General features: G+C 36.6%; 2 protein-coding genes across 6 annotated transcripts in view; one reads left to right on the forward strand and one right to left on the reverse strand.

Annotated features, from left to right (window-relative positions):
• Nucleotides 1–12,906, forward strand: part of LOC134665799 (putative protein kinase C delta type homolog) — a 47,263-nt gene extending 34,357 nt beyond the window's left edge. For all 5 annotated transcript variants that reach the window (XM_063522785.1, XM_063522786.1, XM_063522782.1 and 2 more), the window contains 7 exons: nt 3,200–3,336; nt 9,168–9,341; nt 9,801–9,955; nt 10,282–10,420; nt 10,924–11,112; nt 11,466–11,606; nt 12,703–12,906. In XM_063522785.1, the coding sequence (XP_063378855.1) occupies nt 3,200–3,336; nt 9,168–9,341; nt 9,801–9,955; nt 10,282–10,420; nt 10,924–11,112; nt 11,466–11,606; nt 12,703–12,852 (1,085 nt within the window). In that variant the 3' untranslated portion in view covers nt 12,853–12,906. The remainder of the gene's footprint in view (nt 1–3,199; nt 3,337–9,167; nt 9,342–9,800; nt 9,956–10,281; nt 10,421–10,923; nt 11,113–11,465; nt 11,607–12,702) is intronic.
• A 718-nt stretch (nt 12,907–13,624) lies between these two features.
• LOC134665800 (uncharacterized) lies at nt 13,625–18,723 on the reverse strand. Its single transcript, XM_063522787.1, has 7 exons — nt 18,445–18,723; nt 17,897–18,089; nt 16,410–16,496; nt 16,128–16,317; nt 15,686–16,005; nt 15,139–15,272; nt 13,625–14,833 (listed from the first exon to the last, which is right to left on the reverse strand). The coding sequence occupies exons 1-7, from the start codon at nt 18,634–18,636 to the stop codon at nt 14,636–14,638; spliced, it is 1,314 nt and encodes a 437-aa protein (XP_063378857.1). The 5' UTR covers nt 18,637–18,723; the 3' UTR covers nt 13,625–14,635.
• Between the last annotated feature and the right edge of the window lie 699 nt (nt 18,724–19,422).

Genomic DNA, 19,422 nt, shown 5'->3' on the forward strand with positions numbered 1-19,422 from the left:
TCAGGTAGACAACGTTTTTCGTGGATGTGTAGACCAATACGGGAGCGGCAAACACGACCACAGGCCTGGCAGGTGTAATGTGCCCGACTGCCCGCGGCTAATCTTCTTAAAAGCATAGGTAACACGGTAACACGTAAGAATGTATGGTGTTATACCTGATGCTAACATTGTTTGTCGGAGTAACGTTATCACATAAACTTAACTATCATAGTATTCATAGTCTATCCGCCAGTCGAGTTTCAATTTAAAAAACATGAGTTGCATTTTATCCACAAGAATGGCAAAGTTAATCTGATGCAATTTGTGAGTTGTTTCCTCATGTTGGCTGGTAGAATTTACTTTTAAGTGATGATTTTAAATGATAAATATTTAATTACGTTCAATTTGATTTATAATGTTTTACAGTTAATATTTTCCTCGCGTTTGCGTGGTGATTTTTTTTTGTACTTTACTTAGGAACAAAGTTTGTTTATAACCCTCGTACCTTGCAACCCTCGCAGCGCTCAAGATTCCACCTTTCGAATGGTTCTCTGAACACCCTACATTCGTGGTTGAATTTTGGAAACTTTCGTGTGCTCAGTAATCAATATTAGCATGAGGTTTCAACAACAACTTTGCCCCTTGTAAAATAAATAACTATTTTTCGGCTACCTAAAGGTTGTCTGGAAAAGATCGCTTTTTATCGATAAGACCGCCGGTTGTTTACCTTTACTTGAGTTGTTGTATTCTCTGTATTATTTTCTTGTTCCAACAACAAACAAACATGGAGGCCACTTTTGGGGAGTAAATGAGAAATTTTTTTTTTGTGATTTTAAAATAAATAATTTAGAAGTTATTTAAGAAATTATCCAAAAAATGCAATCCCGGCCCCCTTTATCTCCGAAACTACTGGGTCTAAAATTTTGAAAAAAAAATTCAAAATAGTTCTTTACCTGTAGATGTCAGGAAAACCTATTAGAATTAAATATGCAGTCGGACTAATTACTTAGTTTTTTAAAGGCAATTCACTCGCGTTTCACATACTTATAAAAATATATTGTAAAAAATTGGGTAATGTAAGGAACCCTTGGAACGCGAGTCCGACTCGCACTTGGGCGCTTTTCTAAATGCTACGTAAATTAAATACGTAGGTACTGTATCACCGTTTACAGCATTTTCTATCTGTCAAATTATAAATTGATCCTCAAGCATTAAGGAGTGTTGCGACCGGTAATAACATAAATTAGTCTATGGTTGCGACTGCGGGAGACAGTATACTTGTCAGCGCAATAGCGGAATTCTCAAATTAGCCGCACTCCTGTACCGCACCGATCGCGTAGGCCGGGCCGGGGACAACAGCGCGATATATTCTGACACCCATCAGACACGACATGCTTATTATCGAGCGACGAACAGTTAATAACACCGAAATGGACGTAGACGACGTAGTTATAGTTTTTTTTTTGATGTTTACGCAGAGAGGGTCTAGTAAGGTGTCACCCATTCTTGATAGAGATGTTGAACTACTTATTAAGTAATATGTATAAGTTGGAAACTTTAGGATATAAAGCGGTAAGTATATGGCGCGGTTAACGAATAAGCTAAGCGTCAGAGATACGTATACACTGCCAATTTAAATATCATAGTTTAGTGGTGATTTTGGCTACGGAGCTGGTGATTCTGGGTTTGAATTTCAATAAGGGCATTCATTTTGTGTTATAAAAATCTTTGTTTGAGTTATGGATCTTTACCGAAGTTGTTATATCTATCCTATAAATCTATTATATAATGTACATATACATAGATAAAATTATTTCTGCAAAATTGCCCTTTTATGTTTATTGTTACGTACGTCATCCCTCCGCGCGCTTCGTTGGATTTTTCCCGTAGCGTACCTACAGTCATAGCGGCATATAGTATGTAGCATCCAAAGTATTCAAATAGTTCGGTACACCATATATGTATAATTATACGTATAAGATGTATAATTATACATATAAGATGTATGTATGGTGTACCGAACTGTTTGAATACTTCGGATGCTACATACTTACTATATGACGCTATCGCTATGACTCTACGAGGAAAGTCACTTTGCGTAGGTAATGCGGTGACCTTCCGTGTGATCGTCCAAAAACCTGAATGTCACTTTACAAATTATTTGGAAACGTGCACCAAAGACAAGGCGAGTCATTTGATAAGGATCTTTGTCGCGTTGGTCCATAGCGAACTAAAGGTTGTTTACAGTGATATAAATCTTGACGAGGACATGCCAGCACACTTGCGCTAATATTTCATTTAATTTAAAGTCAACGGATTTATATTACAAGTCATAAACTATATTAATTGCTAATTTCTCTACCTACCTAATTCGCACCTGGAGTCAACTTAAATAATATTTTAACAGACATAGCTGTAAACATTTGTGTTGGCGAGATTTACACATAGCTATTTACCACTAAAATTACTTCAAAGTTGCCAAAATTAATATCTGTTGCAAGTCTACAAATACATGAGAATGTTAGAAACTCTACGAACACCTATATGTATTTTTAAACGCAAAGTCTGCGAGTACCTACCTATATTTTTCGACATTTCAATAAATCGTTTAAATATGCTAAAAAACACATATTGTTAAAATATTCAAACTACTTAATAGAATTTCAACTGCAACTCGTCTGAGAACCTCGCTCTGAGATCCTATACAAGTTGCAAGTGGGATGCATCCTGTCATTTCATTACTACTTTATTTACCCTGTTATTTTTCCTTTTCCTTCAAACTTGCATAGCATATATTACTTCAATATAAATACGTGAGATTCAAATAAATAAAATTAATTATCTAAAATAAAATTTTCGAATTTAGTTACATTTGTGTCTTATGTAGTTATGTTCTTTTTCAATTTAAGAGGTATCCTCTTGTCGGTGGAGTATTTTCCATTTCTACCTCTCATAAGCCATATTTGCCATCTTGATACGACACGACACCAGCTTTTTCTTTTATTTGGTCTACATAAGCTACGTCTTGGTCTGCCCCTGCCTCTCTTTCCTTTTATCTTGCCTTCTATAAAGAAGTTGTGTCGTGCCGTAACAAATGTCCAATCATTTTCCCCGTCTGTTGTTGATGGTGTTCATTGTCATCCTCTTCTCTTTTATTAGCATCACTTTAGATTAAGTAACTGAACGATTGCTTTGAAATCACATCCAATTTTGTTTGCAGAACAATCAACGGCGTATGGGCTATTCCGTAAAACGGGTCGCTTCACGCCCCCCGCGCGCTCCATACCGCGCTTCCGCAAGTACACCATAGAGGACTTCCACTTTGTCAAGGTCCTCGGGAAAGGCAGCTTCGGAAAGGTAAGCTTTCTCATGTTTTTAAGTTAAAAACTTTATTACCGGAGTGCAATTTAACACGGGACATTACTGTGCCAGAACAAGTCGCTCTTTAAAATTTATCATTTTAACCAATGCTATATTGTAACCGTTATGCTACAAGTTTTATTTATTCAAGTAGGTACGTAAACTTGAAAATAACTGTATGTTACGCTTATGAATCCCATTAGGAGCAACGCGGATAAATCCAGTGTTAGATCTAAAACCGCCATGTTTGAAAATCAAGAAATTTCTATACTCTGTATCTTTAAGTACTTCATCATCATCATCATCATCTCAGCCATAAAACGTCCACTGCTGAACATAGGCCTCCCCTTTTTTTGGGGGGTGAATGCCATAATCGCCACGCTTGGCAGGCGGGTTGGCGATCGCAGTCGAGTACCTACACCGAATTTGAGGGACGCTGCTGCCCGTCCACCGGTGATCTTGGACGTGGTTTAAGGACATACCCGGGTCCTGGACGTAGTTTAAGGACATACCCGGGTCCAGACCGGGACCGGGACCGGGTAAGTACTTACTTAAATAAAAGTAAAGAAATAATTTGTAAATTTTTGGGTAGTTATACTTAACATTTATTGATTAACCAACCAACTACAAATATAATATGTTACTGAACGACCTTTGAAGCCCTTTGAGACTAGATTTTGTTTAGGTACTCTTTTTTAAATACCTAGAGATACAGACGGTAATCAATTAAATTCCCAAAACATTATTTCTTTATGACCCTAAAATTTGCGGTTGGCTATCGAGGAATACGGTACGCGGTGATTGCGGTGCGAATGTTACCTACTTAGCCCTCTTTAATGCCGGCTCACAAAGTGAAATGCTTTTTCATCATCATGTAATTTTAGAGCAGCTCTTTGTTCCTACTGAAACAATAAATAACTTAAGAAACAACACTACAGAAAGCAATTAGCATTGTTTTCGTTGACCTAAATGCACCCAGAGTTGAGTCGAGCCGAGTGCCAGACGGCCAGAGGATAAAAATGGCACGATGGATCTATCAGTGCAAATCAATTTCGCGTCTGACAGCCCCTGATCAGTTATAGATATTACGCAAATCATTTCTTCAATAATGAAGCCATAATTTTGCGGTACCGATATCTTGTATCAATTCTATTTATTACGTACCTAATACCTACTTGACTGAGTAAATAAATACTAAAAAGACAACAGAAAGTACTAAGACCTTGACTTGATACAAAACCGACAATCGATTAATACATTTCAGAATACATGTAAGGTAACCAACAAAAAATATAATCAAATAGAAAAACAACTGAATCCGTGACTTGCAATACTAGCTTATATAAAGGTCGTCTCCACAAATTTCCGAAACGCTGGCTAAACAACGCAAACGCAACGAGCATTTAATAGCTAAGATATATTTTCTCGTGGCGTCTTTTCTAATGTGGTACCTACCACTTTTTTCTGCGGATGACCTAACACAGATACCCACACGCGTCTCAGCCTTGTTGCCATTTAGCTATTGTTTTCTTATACCTTGCTTCAATGCAACCGTAATCTATTTGAAACACAAACAAACGGACATAATTACAGGCATTACAGCATAATCGTTTGTTATCAAACGCGTTAAATTCTGTAAAGCATAACTAGTAGTAGCGTCCACGCCACACTGTCCTAAAATAAACTCAAGAGAAATAAAACAAGGAATATTGCCAAGAAAAAACGAGTATCTGCACGACTAGGTTGGTTGAAGTAATAGAGAATATCGCAGAATATATGTTCCGGCGTTGAAAGATGAGTTTTAAAGAAACGTGTGACAAATACACAAATTATCCAGAATCATTGTCTTTCGGGTGGGATGGGCTATCGTAAACGTTTGTTAGTCATAAATAACATTATCTGTGATGTTATACACTCCACTAATCTTTTCTTAAATATAAGTTGCACTCGCGGACTGTCACGTTTTCAAGGATCATTGAAAAGAGCCGAGCAGGACGTACAGTCTGCCGTATTCGAACTTCAAGATATTCACAAGAGACGACACGTACTAGATCCATTCTAGATACGTTATAGTTTAGGTATCAATTAGTTCTCTTTTGCAGCGCAATTCGGGCAACCAATGTCACTTTTACGTTAGATAGAGTAAGATATCTATTAGATGTGAAAATCGTTCAAGAGTATCTCCAGAATCACGCAAATGTCAAATTTGACAGGTTAGATCTAAACATATCGTTATCGTATCTTGGTGATGTCTAATAGATGTCTATTTCAAAATCCGAATCGGGCCCAGTGACAGTAAATTATTGCTAATACCTACGTTATAACAGTTATTATATTAAGTACTTACGTTAGATTACTACAAGTGCTACACGGATAATTTAATTTTATAATAATAATTTCTCGAATTGAATAACTTATCTGTTAAGTATTTTTATTTATTTATCATACTCTGGAAGATTGTTTTTATTTATCATTATCTGGGTCATTGGATCCCTATGAAGCGAGTTGAAAGTGATACAATTTGACCTATGTAGCTAAAATTACTAGATATTTAACATTCCTCATATGGGTATCAACTGAAAAGTAGAGAGTTTAACTCGGGTGAACGGTACATTTCTGTGTCGAACTATTTACGCTCCACTCCGTCCAAGCGTCAAAATATCTCGTCAGAAGTGGGTGCCTTTCAGCCGTTGGTTAACAATCTACTATTGTATTCGGGTCGAAAACTCTTACTAAGTACCACCACCGCATCTACGACCTGAGTGTCCTGATCTATAATTGCATGGTTTCACGTGTCTTGTAGACGCAATCGCGCAAAATATATCATAGGAAACACAAACTACGACCACTCATAAAAACATCTTAAAATAGTTAACGACATAGACGTCGCCTCTTATCTACCTATCATGTCACCGCATAGTAAATAGTTACGGTTAAACTACAGACGTTGTAAACTGTGTCAAAGAATTAAGAAATAAAATGAAAATAGATCTACCTGCCGGAGCCGCCAGAATAGTTTTGAGGAATTGGGGCACTGGACAACATTAATACCTACCCACTTGCATTATGACTTATGACTACGATAAACATCATCTTTGCAAGAAAGGGAATTTTATAACTCGCATAACTGAAATATTTTAGAATGGTTTTGTTATTAAATAGGTATCATAATGTCTATTAGTAGGTCCATATTAGATACATTGAAAAACTTCTATTCTCTTTTTTTAGGGTTCCGTACCCAAAGGGTAAAACGGGACCCTATTATTTAGGGTTCCGTACCCAAAGGGTAAAACGGGACCCTATTACTAAGACTTCGCTGTCCGTCCGTCCGTCCGTCTGTCACCGGGCTGTATCTCACGAACCGTGATAGCTAGACAGTTGAAATTTTCACAGATGATGTATTTCTGTTGCCGCTATAACAACAAATACTCTAAACAAAATAAAATAAAGATTTAAATGGGGCTCCCATAAAACAAACGTGATTTTTGACCAAAGTTAAGCAACGTCGGGAGTGGTCAGTACTTGGATGGGTGACCGTTTTTTTTTGCTTTTTTTTTGTTTTTTTTTGCATTATGATACGGAACCCTTCGTGCGCGAGTCCGACTCGCACTTGCCCGGTTTTTTCTTCTTCTTATGTATAAAGTCAGGTGGGTCGAGAGAAACATAGTTTATTTTGCTCGGGGCAAGAGAAACCGTAAGGGGAAAGTTTTAGTATTATCAATTTAGTTTTTTAATATCTTTCTTTAAGTACCTATCTCTAATTATTTATTTATCCCTACAAGTGTTTTTCTTGCCCCATAGTTTCTTTTACCCCACCTAATTTATTTTGCGTAAGATAAATTGAGGACTTTGTGATTCGATAACCAGACATCTGATAGCTAGGTGACGCCTTGGTGACGCAAATTATGAAATTACACTTCAAACAATTTGATGAGAGATTGATAGCAAAATTGGCAAAAATAATATCCCAATGACGTTGTATTTATTACCATATAACAGTTTTGTCTTGCCAAATTATAAATGTAGTACGAGTATTAATAATTAGATTTTATGCAAATTCACTATGACGTACGAACCGCGTAAAATATAAAAGAATGGACAGAATACTACAGCCACAACTTTACACGAAAAACAGATCTCTAGGAGAGCTGCGATCAGGCTAATGATTTCATTGATAATGCTGCCAATAGGAATATTCTCGTACGTAGACCGTATAAATAACTATAAGTACAGAGCAGCTAAATGGAATGAGGAACAAACATATCACTCAGGATCACATGCCAGCCTATTGACACACTACTGATGACAAACGAGAAGCTATTGGCGGTAAAGTTTGTCAGAAAAACGCAGATACATTTTGAAAAATATTAGGTATTAGGCAGACAGACTCTTCTATGTACCGGACGAAATTTTGGTAGATAGTCAAACTGAAAATGCGCTGACCATAACCCCCACAGCGCAAGCTGCGTGGCAGCGTGCCATTTGCAGCGGGAGGCGCAATTCGCTCTGGTTCAGCGTTCACCTGGCCTGCCATGCCATCCTATTAGTACTACTACATCCACATGATCTATTCTCGGCTCCTACATCACTGGGTTCGCACGTCACGGAGCACGTGTCATCGGCCCCGTCTCAAGCTGTCCTATCGCCAAAAGTCGCAAATTACAACGTCTCTCCCGCAAACGTCATATTAGATTAATTGATACCTACAACGTTGCTAGGTTCGCGAAGGAATATTTAGGACGGAAGATAGCAATTTTGGACTAAATAATGTTCGGATGTCAATAAGTTTTGAAAACCCTTGAAAAAGTCTCTTTGAGATTTGTTGAAAACCGGTTGATTATTTTAATGACTCTAAATGATATGTACAAACTGCGAACTACATACTTCTTGCTGCACAGCTAGGAGTTTGTATTCATTTTAGCTACACTCGTTAAACTTTCTAGAAATACCTACTCTTCCGCGGAAAGTAAATAGCGCAAACGTTGACATTTAACGTGATGTGTTTCACATATAACGTGTTATTGTCGAGTATGTGTCGGCTGTTACGTGAGCCTGGCTTCCTGGTTTAGCACGGCTTGGCCCAATTGCCTTTGAGAGCCGGCCAAGAATACAGAGAAAGCAATGATATATTCGAGTTATAAAACGAAAACCCGCCGTGTCGCACGGTTGTCAGGCACGTTTCCTGCAACATATATCAACAGATAACTCCGCGAAATTTGTTTTTGTCACTTTGCTCTAAATGTAGACGTTTCAGATCATCCAGATTTTTAAACTTTAATATATATATCTATAATACGTCTCTCTTAAATGCAAATGACCTCTGAATTAAGTATTAACTATTTTTTTTTATATTATGAATGGGCTTACTCATGGCCACAGACTAGCCGAGGCGTAGACGTGGCCTACGATGGAGCGAGCTCGCCCAGATTTTACTAGCCGTCTGTTTTTGATCACCCTATTTTTGTGTCCACTCCATGTCTGATTGATGAATGATGACACATTTTATGTAAATACCACAGGGAAATATATAGAAACACGCGTTTGCCAAACGAAATGTCACTGACTAGCCGGGCACCTTTTCGGAGATTATCGTGTAATTTACGGTCAGGATGTTTCTAGAAAAATATTAGATAGCTACTCGTAAAAGTAAATCTAAATAAAGCAGAATAGCGTTCAATTAACGTAAGAAGTACGAAGTCACTACCTGCCTGGACTTTATTTTAATTGATTTCTGGTTTCTCAATAAATCCTCCTCAAGATAATTGTAAGTTTACGTATTGAGTCGGGTACAATATTAAAGTGTTTACTACGCAATAACACCATTTCAGGTGCTTCTAGCCGAGCTCCGAGACACAGAATACTACTACGCTGTGAAATGCTTGAAGAAAGACGTCGTTCTGGAGGACGACGATGTGGAATGCACGCTCATCGAGAGGAGGGTCCTCGCGCTCGGCACCAACCATCCTTATCTGTGTCACCTGTTCGCGACCTTCCAGACTGATGTAAGCAAAAACATTTTTAATCGTTATCTACAAACGTTGGTCGGTAAATGACCATACAAGACCTACCCAGTGTTATTTTGTTTTATGCAGAAACTTCTTGTTCAGCAAGACATCTTTTACGCGAGCCCGTTATTTTCTTATAGTTACTGAAGCACATGTTGGTAGCTCGGTATAGCTTTCGAGTCGAAATATCCGTGTGATTCTGAATCACATTAGTAGTTATAATACGCATGAACGAAGCAATTTAGCGCAGAATAAGGCAATTCTCAAATCTTTTCAACGGGGAAAAGCCGGTAACTTTATCGTCGATTAGTTGTCTATCGCTAATAGTTTCTCTATCAATACCTAATTTCTACGTAGGGACATAAACAACAATGTCTACCCCGGAGAACGTCACTACATGGTGATTAAAGTAGGTTTGTTTAATATATACTGAATCTGATTGTACTCACTATCTAGTCGCACCTGTTCTTCGTGATGGAGTACTTGAACGGCGGCGACCTGATGTTCCACATCCAGCAGAGCGGCCGCTTCCCCGAGTCTCGCGCGCGGTTCTACGCGGCCGAGATCGTGTCGGGACTCAAGTTCCTGCACAAGCGAGGAATTGTTTACAGGTAATAAGATATATTTTTAATTAAGTAAGCTTATATTGATAACTAACCAATATTTTTCGTTGATATTCTGTCCCGTTAGCCAGGAGACAACAGTAAAACAGATGTGTAGAAAAAAAATTAACACATGCATCTAACATGCTTAGTAAACGGTCCCATGATGGAATAAATCAGATTCAAATTTAGTTAATTATAATACGGAAAAGTCATTATTTTAAAAAGTGACACAGTAGACATAGCAGTTGTTATGAAATAATAATAAATTATGAATAATATATCTTAGTCGTTTAACTCACAAAATACCTAATATTGTTTTTCTACGATAACAGGGATTTGAAACTGGACAACATCCTCCTGGATTTCGACGGGCACGTGCGCATCGCCGACTTCGGCATGTGCAAGCTGCAGATCTACTTGGAGAAGACCGCGGACACTTTCTGCGGCACTCCGGATTACATGGCCCCTGAGGTACCTACAAAGAGGTCTTTAGATTTGACCTTACCGTACCATAAGATGCAGTTCTGGTGTTATATATAGTTAATTTGGTTATATTAGTAGGTACCTAATGGTAACGCTCCTTCAGTGTTCTGTGTTTTAAGGTTTTTTACCTAAGCTCAGTTAAGTAATTTTAAATACCTAAGTATCCCCGTGTTTTAAAAAACTTGCTTGGATGTAGACAATTTTCTTGCAATTTCCCCTGGGAAGACCGATATGCATATATATAGTTAATTTGGTTATATTAGTAGGTACCTAATGGTAACGCTCCTTCAGTGTTCTGTGTTTTAAGGTTTTTTACCTAAGCTCAGTTAAGTAATTTTAAATACCTAAGTATCCCCGTGTTTTAAAAAACTTGCTTGGATGTAGACAATTTTCTTGCAATTTCCCCTGGGAAGACCGATATGCAATTTCATACGAAATAGTTTTTTTTTTGTAGAACCATAGAATTTCACCGTACCTTGTAATATGTTCAGATCATCAAGGGCCTGAAGTACAACCAGACGGTGGACTGGTGGTCGTTCGGCGTGCTGCTGTATGAGATGCTGATCGGCCAGAGCCCCTTCAGCGGATGCGACGAGGACGAGCTCTTCTGGTCCATATGCAACGAGATGCCGTCCTATCCGCGCTTCCTATCAACAGATTCTCTCAATATATTAACACGGGTAAGTTCAAGAAAAAAGTCACGGGCGTTTCGAACTCTTGACTTTAACAAAACTTTTTTGACGAAGTGTCTTTGTCTTCTGAAGATGTCTTTGGTTGGTCGAGGAAAAAATATAATAATAATGTAGAACTACTTCTTCAAAAATATGCTAACAGAAAATTTTCTAGGACGTTTAATCATGATCCAACTTGAAGCTCCAATCATTTGTGACATTCTCTAATGTTCTTTTCCCCAACTGGCGTAGCATATGTATGAATATGATATTCGGAGCGACAATTCACTTAGTCTAAATACCATAGATGCAATAAATAAATGATTATGATAACTATAACTTCCTCGTGACTTCTTCCATAGTTATTGGACAAAGACGCGCGTACGCGACTGGGCGGCATCGAGTGCATGCACGGAGACGTCCGCGACCAAGACTTCTTCCGCCAGATCCCCTGGGACAGGCTGGAGAGGCGGGAGCTCGAAGCACCGTTTAAACCGAAAGTGGTAAGTTTAGGGTACTTTAAGAGGAAACAACAGATTTGGCGAGGTAGATCGATGGTCTAGTAAATTTTGCACGGCTCCGCTGGATTAAGGATGGCGAGAGATCGATTCTTGTGACGATCCATCTCAGATAGTATATCCTGATGTTTGTAGTATATGATGTCGCGGGAACCAGTAATATTTTACATGCAAATTAACTTCGAACTTTCTTCTCGTGTCGAGTGTCGATGGTTTCTTGTCTGTCGCATCAATAATTAAAAATGATAGTTCCTTTAGTTAATTTTAGAAACGTTTTTCACATATTAGATATTGAGTTCTTCTCTGTCTTCTATACCTATTTATTACTGAACATGTGTTTCCCCTATCTCTGCCGGAACATTGATAAATCTCAAACACAACGCGTTTAATTTAAGCCAAACAGTAATGATACATTTGCATCGATAGTAAACAGGCCTACTAAAACGGAAATATTTTTTATTGCCAAAGCGCTTGGCGCCTTGCCATCTAACGGTCTAAATCTACCATCGTATTAGCCGTCCACAATAAATTGTGTAATCATTCCAAACTACATTTATTTCACCAAAGACATATAAGCAATAAACTAAAAAATGATGACTTCCGAGCCGATCCGGACTAAAAACAACACTCTACTAACTACATTATATACCTACATATTTATGTGGAAAAGGGACCTTATAATCAGTTTAGTAATGAGGCAGGGATGGGGGGAAGAATTTTGTGATTATTTAACCTATCAACCAGGAGACAATAGTAGGCACCTACCTATCATAGTTTTCAAAGTGTTTTCAAATAAAGAACCAACCACGTAGATGACTTACAATAACCTTTTGCCTTTAGCCTTTTGTACGACAAGTTTTTCTTTTGTGCAATAAAGTTTAAATAAATAAATAAATAACATTGGCTTAAAAGTACTAAAATGTTTGGTAAATTCTAATCCTATAAAATCACGGTTTTAAAGAGTAACCCAGAAGACGTACCTACCTAACTATGCAACGAAAAGCAAGAAAAGTTGCCTAGCCCTTATACATAAAGTAAAAACATTAGATCTGTACTCACCTATATACAAAATTGTTGACAGCGGCACCCACTGGACACGCAGTACTTCGACCGCGCGTTCACCGGCGAGCGGCCGCGGCTGACGGCGGTGGAGCCCCACGTGCTGCGCTCCATGGACCAGCAGCCGTTCCGCGGCTTCTCCTACACCAACCCTAACGCGACCGACCGATAAACTAAACCATAATCATCACTTAGTGATGGTTGAATCCCTTTTGGCTTAGCTTCGAGCTTAATGTGATCTCCGATTTCGCAGTTCTTGGGGCGTGACACTCAGACGAGCTCAGTCGAAACAGAATGTTTCTTGAAGGAAGATGTCAGATTGACGAGGAGAATTTGATTGCTTTTTAGCGTTTCGTTAAACGATTAATTAAATTATGCGAAGGCGATACTATTAATAGCTATATTAAAAGAAAATATGGCTATATACAATCAAAATATTTAGGTATTTAAATTTTATTTTGATGAAACGCTTTCTGAAGATAATTACTACTGAGACAATTTGATACCTACTATTATATAGAAGAATACAAAGTTGGAAGTTGGTACTTAGGTAACGGCTGTCTACTGAGTAGGTATATTACTACTGTGTTTTAGAGAGACGCAGTTTCGTAGTTGGAAATAATGGAATTAACTAGTCAATTTTTATATAAAAAAATGAAATTGAGATAAACGTTATTTAATTCAAAGAATTGTTACCTAATATACTAATAGGTAAATAGATAAGTACTATTAAAACGCGAATATATGTAATAGTCACAAATAGTTATTCAGTCAGCGTTCCTAATAAACTTTAGGTAACTTAATGTATGTGTAATAAGTGTTCTAATAAGAAATCCTTACTTATTTAATGATAACTACTTATGCTGTAGAATATTGTTTGATCTTTTAAATTTACCTTACAAGGTGCCTATGATTAATTAACGAATTGATTAAAGATTATCCTGTTTATAATACATTTATTTATCTGTGTGTACATTGAAAAATACTATTAAATAACAAAAAAAATCATTTAATGCTCAGTTGACATGTACATACTGATGTACGTAGCTTATTACTTATTTATAAGTCAAGTGTCTGGTACACGAGTAGAATATAGACTGTAAGTAAATAAATGTCTACCGGATACATACTTAGCTACTATTTTTGAAATGTATCACAACCTGTTATAAAATTAAGAATATGCAAGACAATTTGTCGGAACGATAAATATTGGTCCGTACTTAGCAATCAATTCTGTTACGAGACAGGATTTGCCCCCAACAAACTTCACAAATTAAAACAACAATGTAGCTCGTAATTACTAGAACCTATACATTGTCTTGTCCAATATAGTTTGTTTTGTTGGATCTGAAATATTTAACTAGTACCTATGAATTTCTACCCTGTTGTACTTGCATTGTTTGTTAAATACATTTTTATTCGTCTTTAGTTAAAGAAGGTTTTTTATTTCACATAACACCTTGGCAATGAATTACTTACTATATATCATAATTTTAAACAGCTAACATGTTCTCTCTTTCTCTCTCTTTTTATTTTAATGTAATAATAACTGTTAAATATAGGTTTTATAGTTAAATAAGAATAAATAAATATATTTCCTTTATAAAATACCAACAAACAACTTAACGTGTCCTAAGTGAATAATGAATGAATCACAGACATTAATAGCACCAAGTAAGTATTATTATACCTTATACCTACTTATTTCCCTCACTGGACCTCAAGGTAGCATAAGGCTTTGCATATAAGTTATATATCTTACTGCTAGCAATTATATTATACCATTTATACCTATAATTGTATTTCCAACAAATCTAACAGTTTACTTCGTTTGACTAAGTGAAAGTTTAATCGATATTTCATTTGATGATTTGACGTAACGCATGTAATAATGGAACGGGAAACTTTACGCTTACCAAGTTACGGTTACAATTATGATGATGAAATTAGTTGGTTCAAGTCTCCATGTTGTCGTTCGGGTACTTGAGGAGTATATTGTACACTTTATGTTTAGTGGCCACAAACAGCTTGTGCATGCCTTTAAGCTCGCAGATATCAAGCGCTATAACAGCAGGCTCTTGCACTTCATCCTGGTCGAATTGCTGCACGTTTAAATTATATTTAAAGTCATCCCTCAACAAATTTATTGCTATCTGAAATGTAAAAAGTTATCATTAGGTAATTGAGTACATTTTGGCCCAAACATTATTTTATTTTTTAAATGTGTCAGCCAGGAGACACGGTTAGAAAACTAGGCAGTATTCACATATCTAATTTAATTTGAATAAATGAATTTATATAAAACATACTAAACATAACAACCAAACTGTTGAATTTTTTATGATTTTAAGCCCGTGAGCCAGGAGACAAAACTATAGCCAAGAGTAGCGTATAATAAAAAGTTAATTGAGCCATCTCAAAACGTGTGGCTAACATTCAAAATAAGTACATATATTACCTCTCCGTCTTCGAACCCTCGAAGTATCACGTCCCCGTGCTGCAGGGCGCATATCATTTCAGGATCGTCATAGTGGTAATGTATCATGTTGAGTGGTGCTACCCTTTTGTCAATGAATTCTGCAGCAAACGGAACTAAAAAAAACAATAACGTAAATAAGTGTAAGAGATACCTATATTACCTATTATAGGTAGGAAGGTGTGTAGCCATATTTTGCGAGGTGAATCTAGAGATACGTAGAGGCCATACTAAGTAATTTTTATTTTGGTACCAAGCCTGAAATCGCGCAAAGAAATAGCTGTGTCGTACATTTTGGTTGATCTTATCAGATTTCGATGTTTTCTATAGGAAGGCCAATTTTTTTGGGATTTAGAGGTTCAAATAATTGGGTTGAAAAACACCCTGTTTTAAAACAGTAATTAAGAAGTGTTTATTTCTGTATCGGGTAATGGAACCGAAATAAAAGTCTTTAGACACTAGTAAATGTGCCACAATTTACTAGTGTCTAAAGAGTTTTATACATCAGTAGGGTGAAATTTAAGCTTACATTTTATAAAGGCGTTGAAAGTGTTGGAGCCGTTTCTGCTTGACGTTCTCGTATATAATTTGGAGCTGTCGATAATTTTTGTGGGTATTTCCGTCGTGTTAACTTTTCGAAACATTCTACTATTTTTTGTGACCGTTAATAAATTACCCCACTTTAACGAAATGTACACATCTTCTTCAATGACGTGAATGGTCGAACTTCGTGTTCTAGGGATTTCTCCATAATATTTTGCTAGCGCTTTGATTACCAGGACTCCATTTATAGCAGAGCATTCCCAAAGGACATTTTTATCAATTACATACACACGATTCCCGATCAATCTACAAAAAAGTAACATTAGCTTTACTTAAACATTCATAAAAAAATATAAATAAATATACAGGTTGCTTGTTAGGAACCCTAAGAATTGTTTACCAAGTAACCTAAAAAAATAGTACCTTACCGCCAATGCAAAGACTCTACAAATGCATGAATAGATCCATCCCCAGGCATTCTCAAAGGAATGTGAAATTTTCTAATATCTATTTCCTCATCTTTATCCAACTTTATGAACATGGTCACTCTGTAGTGGCTATCATAGTTGTTGTCAGTGACTACCATTACCATGTCATCTGATTCTTGTACATCAACACCTGAAGGTTAAATGTTGTAAAATTAGATACCTACCTTCATGTACTTATATAACTATTGAGAAGGATATAATTAAAAACATATAACAACTTACAATTCAAGGTTATAATACTTCTAATGACTTGAAAATGTTCAATGTCATAGCATTCAACACCATTTGAGTGCACCACTATTACTTTGTCTAAAACAAATTTAAAATTAAAAAAAATCGTATACTAAATATGTAAGTACATATTAACATTGTTTTTATATCTGAAGCAGATGCTAATAAATACATCTTTTTGAAAGGAGGTTAAAATGTAGCATATAGCACACAGACCATTAACACAGTACAAGAACAGTAGTGAATCTTCATGGAAATGTGCCGCTGCCGGCTTGAATGTGTGCGAGCGCGCCGGACGCCGTGTACGCACGCGCTGCCACGCACACATTAGCATAAAATACGGGGGAATACGGTGGCGGCAGTGTGGGCTGTACCGCGACTTTGATCGCGTGCATTCGAGTACGCTCGCATTTGTCTGCTCTCGGTAGGCCTCAGTACAGCTCGCCGCGGTCGTATTGTATTGCAGGAACAATTGCATCAAAAGTCAGAAACGCACATGTGACACCCTTAATATAGGAACATCCATTGCCTACGAATACCGCTTAGCGTTACTTGTTAGTCTCCATAGGCTACGGTGGCTAAAATCGAGAAAAAAAACTCTTTAAAAATTGAATTTAGCGCTGCACAAGTACCAGGGCCTCATGAGTTACGAGAAGGTGTCGCTGACCAACCCGCCGTGGGGCGCGGGGCGCGGCGGCCGGGTCGCGTATCAGTATGAAGGTACAAAGTGACAACCCTAAGCGCCAACGCAAGAGCAGGCAAATAACTTGCCGAGCGGCCTTAGATTCACTACTGTTCTTAGTGTACTGTGCCATTAAGCTATTGAAAGAACATATTCTTAAAATAATTGCAAACTAAAGTGAAACACAAAAAATAACCAAAAACATACATAATTATATGTTCTACCAGATATTATGGTAAAATGTTCTTTAAACATATTAATTATACATATATTGTTTATTCTACGTGATTAAGTTCCGTTGTTGTGAATAATGAGTAAAATCGTGAAAGTTTAAATCAGTGTTCTATAAACATTAAGAAACTAATTTTCATAATTCTGTTCGGTTTTCCAGGAGACCATAATGCCAAAAAGCCATCTTATAAAAAAGAGTATACAAACATGCATAAACTTTCATATCTTTTCTGAAATTATATTCTAGGTATGTATGAAAATTCTTAGCTTTAAATAGTTGTCTAGGAGACAACACTAACCAATGAGATAAATTCTAAGTATAGTTGATTGGCATTTTTTTACTATTTTATTTGGGTAGCCTATTCCAGATTAGAAGTCAAATCTGGAACTAAAGTTGGTCAAGCAGATCTTGTCAGTAGAAAAAGGCGCGAAATTCAAATTTTCTATGAGACAATATCTCTTCGCTCCTACATTTTTCAAATTTGCCGCCTTTTTCTACTGACTAGATCTGCTTGACCATCTATATGTTAATATACTATAAAATCAGATGTATTATAGTACCTACCCCTATAGACATGGATATTTCTGACATTTGACTGTTCCACTTCATGTAGTTTGAGAGCAACCGCTGATGGCAATTTAGTCCACAAGAATGAGTTAAAGTATAATTCTTTCCAGCTGAGAGTGGACTTAAGCTCTTGTGTCACACCATGATTCACCATTCCATCTTCAGCCAATGCCTGCCATAAATCTTGATTCTGTAGAAATAAAAATCAAATGAGTGAAATCTATTTCTGAAAAACAAACGTAATGGTAAGTAAGCATGTCCTAAATTCACTGCCTTTTCCTTAATGAAGTTTAAAATTTAATTTTGCACCACAATACATTTATTTCACTATTGCAATAGTTCAAATAAATATACATCTTATTTAACATGACTAATAATTTTAACAGTTTGATAGATATTGAGAAAAGTGTAAATAAATCGATTTATTTACTTCTATGAATAATTTCATACGTACAAAATTGGATATGGCTAGTTCACGGTCGGCACGAGCGGTAGAAAATGGACATGAAAATAAAACTATGATATAAGTATAATGTGTTTCTTACGTCGCAAATACATGTTGCTATTTCTCTCCATTTCTTGTTAACAGCAAAACAACACCTAAGTGATGTAATGTTCAGTTTCTTAAAAATGTTGATAAATATTTCTGTCGGAATATCATCCCAGCCGGCAGTTGTTGAGTAGCAAGATCTCATCTCATTGTCTAAAGGAGACTTAGTATCAGTAGGAACACTCATGGTCGAAGCTTTATAATTAATTATTTATCATTATTTATAGAAATATTCCTATATTTTAATACCTCAACCATTTCTATCAACCAACTTGTAAACAAATAAAATTGAAATGTCAACATGACATTGGGTGAGTATCGTTCAGAATTTTATGTAACGAGGTTTTTTTACCGTATTTATTAGAAATAGACACGACAAAGCACAGTAGTTTATATTATTACATTTAATATTATAAATTAGTAAACTGTAGTTAATTTTTTTGGTAGTTTGCTTAAATTCATTTTAAGAAAAAAAATTACTTTGGTTTTTTTTCGTCTATCAGTATTTTAGCTTGTTTTCGCACAAGCCTATTGAAGAAAATTCAAGGAGGGCGTTCATATACTTGGAACTATTACTTCACTGTGAACAGTTATTGCGTGGTAGCATTCATATTGTTTATAACTAAGCAAACTAACAAAAATAAAATCAAATCACTAATAATGAAGCTGTAATTCAAATGAAGTTTTTTTAATGCATTTGACCTCCAAAGTGCTATACTAGCGGATTTTCCGAACGCTCCCCAACATTTTGACCAGTGTTGCCAACTTGGCATAAATAATGCCAGATCTGGCATATTTTCACACGCTTTGGCACCAAAATTTTCCATTTAGAATCTGGTATATTTTTTAGCATAATTTAGGCTAAGCCAAGTTTGCACCAACTTGGCAGCAACAATATGCGCCATCGCCTTATTTGGTTCATATTTTCATATGAATTTTGACTTTTGTGGAGGGATGGACGTCAACGGACTAT

This window comes from Cydia fagiglandana, chromosome 7, assembly GCF_963556715.1.
Source record: "Cydia fagiglandana chromosome 7, ilCydFagi1.1, whole genome shotgun sequence".
Lineage (NCBI taxonomy): Eukaryota > Metazoa > Arthropoda > Insecta > Lepidoptera > Tortricidae > Cydia > Cydia fagiglandana.